Source organism: Uncinocarpus reesii, genomic scaffold (genome assembly GCF_000003515.1).
Source record: "Uncinocarpus reesii 1704 scaffold_1 genomic scaffold, whole genome shotgun sequence".
Taxonomy (NCBI): domain Eukaryota; kingdom Fungi; phylum Ascomycota; class Eurotiomycetes; order Onygenales; family Onygenaceae; genus Uncinocarpus; species Uncinocarpus reesii.
This window is the reverse complement of record NW_003052500.1, coordinates 7253417-7254757: the sequence shown is the minus strand read 5'-3', so window position 1 is coordinate 7254757 and position 1341 is coordinate 7253417. Positions and strand designations below refer to the sequence as shown.

At 47.9% G+C, this 1341-nt stretch overlaps 1 protein-coding gene across 1 annotated transcript; it reads left to right on the top strand.

Moving 5' to 3' along the window:
- Positions 1-901: 901 nt before the first annotated feature.
- Positions 902-1183, top strand: UREG_02723 (uncharacterized protein; the record flags this gene model as incomplete). The annotated part of the gene is made up of 1 exon (XM_002543161.1): positions 902-1183. One exon carries the CDS (start codon positions 902-904, stop codon positions 1181-1183), a length of 282 nt encoding a protein of 93 aa, XP_002543207.1.
- Positions 1184-1341: the final 158 nt, after the last annotated feature.

The following is a 1341-nucleotide window of genomic DNA, read 5'->3' as shown; positions in this document are numbered from 1 at the left end:
CAATCGTTTCAAAGCCGAACTAGTCTTGATGGAAATGGATCTGATTCCTCAATCCAGCTTGGTCCACCATCCCTTCTGTCTATGACGGCACCCCAGCTTGAATGCCGGCTTTTTCACCCATTCTGGCCCGCAGCATGGCAGCGAGGTGCTCAGGTTCAAGAATAAAAGCGGCTATTGTGGCTCATCCCGTATGCTCCCACTTGGAAGGATGTTTCGATGACCCCCGTTTGTGGGCGTGATCACAGATGAGCTATTGAAAAGGAGGCTATATCGTGGGGCACGTTCAATCTACGGTATGCTGTGAAATTACTTTGACATCCTTGGCCGTGAGTCATAATGATGAATTATTTATTCTCTGACATATTTTGTATAGAGGCGCTGGAGATTCCGGGGGCCGAACGAGCTGGACAGCAAAGCCTGAATTGGCAGACTACATTTCTTTCTATGGCTTCATGATTTACTACATACATTACCTTGAGAAAGGTGACAATCTGGAAAAACGTAGCCGCAGGGGAGCTTCCCAGCCGAGTACTGTACGCGATTGCTCGTGTGAAGACGAGCAGGGCAGAACCGAACTCATCTTAGCTGGGTTCTCTTTCGGAGCAATGCTGGCAACTTCTCTTCCCTCCGTGGAGAAAGTCGTGCAACTCTTTTCGTCCGCTAGGCCTGGAGGCTCAGCTATAACAATCAATCAAATAGCACTTCAAGTGGCCGGGGATCACAATCGTTCCATCAGGTAAAGGCCTACGAGCAGATGATGTGTTTATCTCTATGAAAATCTAATCCCTTTGCTAGAGTCGAAAGTAATACATCAAGCAAGGAGGAAAACCGAATTGATCCTCCGCACATTCGGTATCTCCTCGTCTCTCCGATCTTACCTCCCATATCGCTACTGGTAACCATGTCATTCTTCACTCCTGATAGGGGCCTCACCACAACGGTGGATGGGGTTTCCGTCACCGGACTTCAGGCCAAAGAAGCACTGACACGCCATAGCAGTCTTGCCATTTATGGAAACACTGATCCCTTCACAGCAGTCAGGAAATTGCGAAAATGGTCGCAGGAGCTGTCCAGTATGCCAAACTCACAATTCAGGTTCTTGGAGATCAACGGAGCAGGGCATTTCTGGCGTGAAGACGGGACCGAGTCTTTGATGAGAAATGCAATAAGGGGGTATATCTAAATGCTTGCGTCGGATACATACGCGGCCTACTTATCTCTTGGGTTATGATTGTTGATATATGAGCGACATTCATGAGTGAGAAGTCATAGATTTTGAATTCCACACTCAAGGAACCCTGAATCATGAAACTTCACGCCACAAGATAGTGTTTGGGTCCG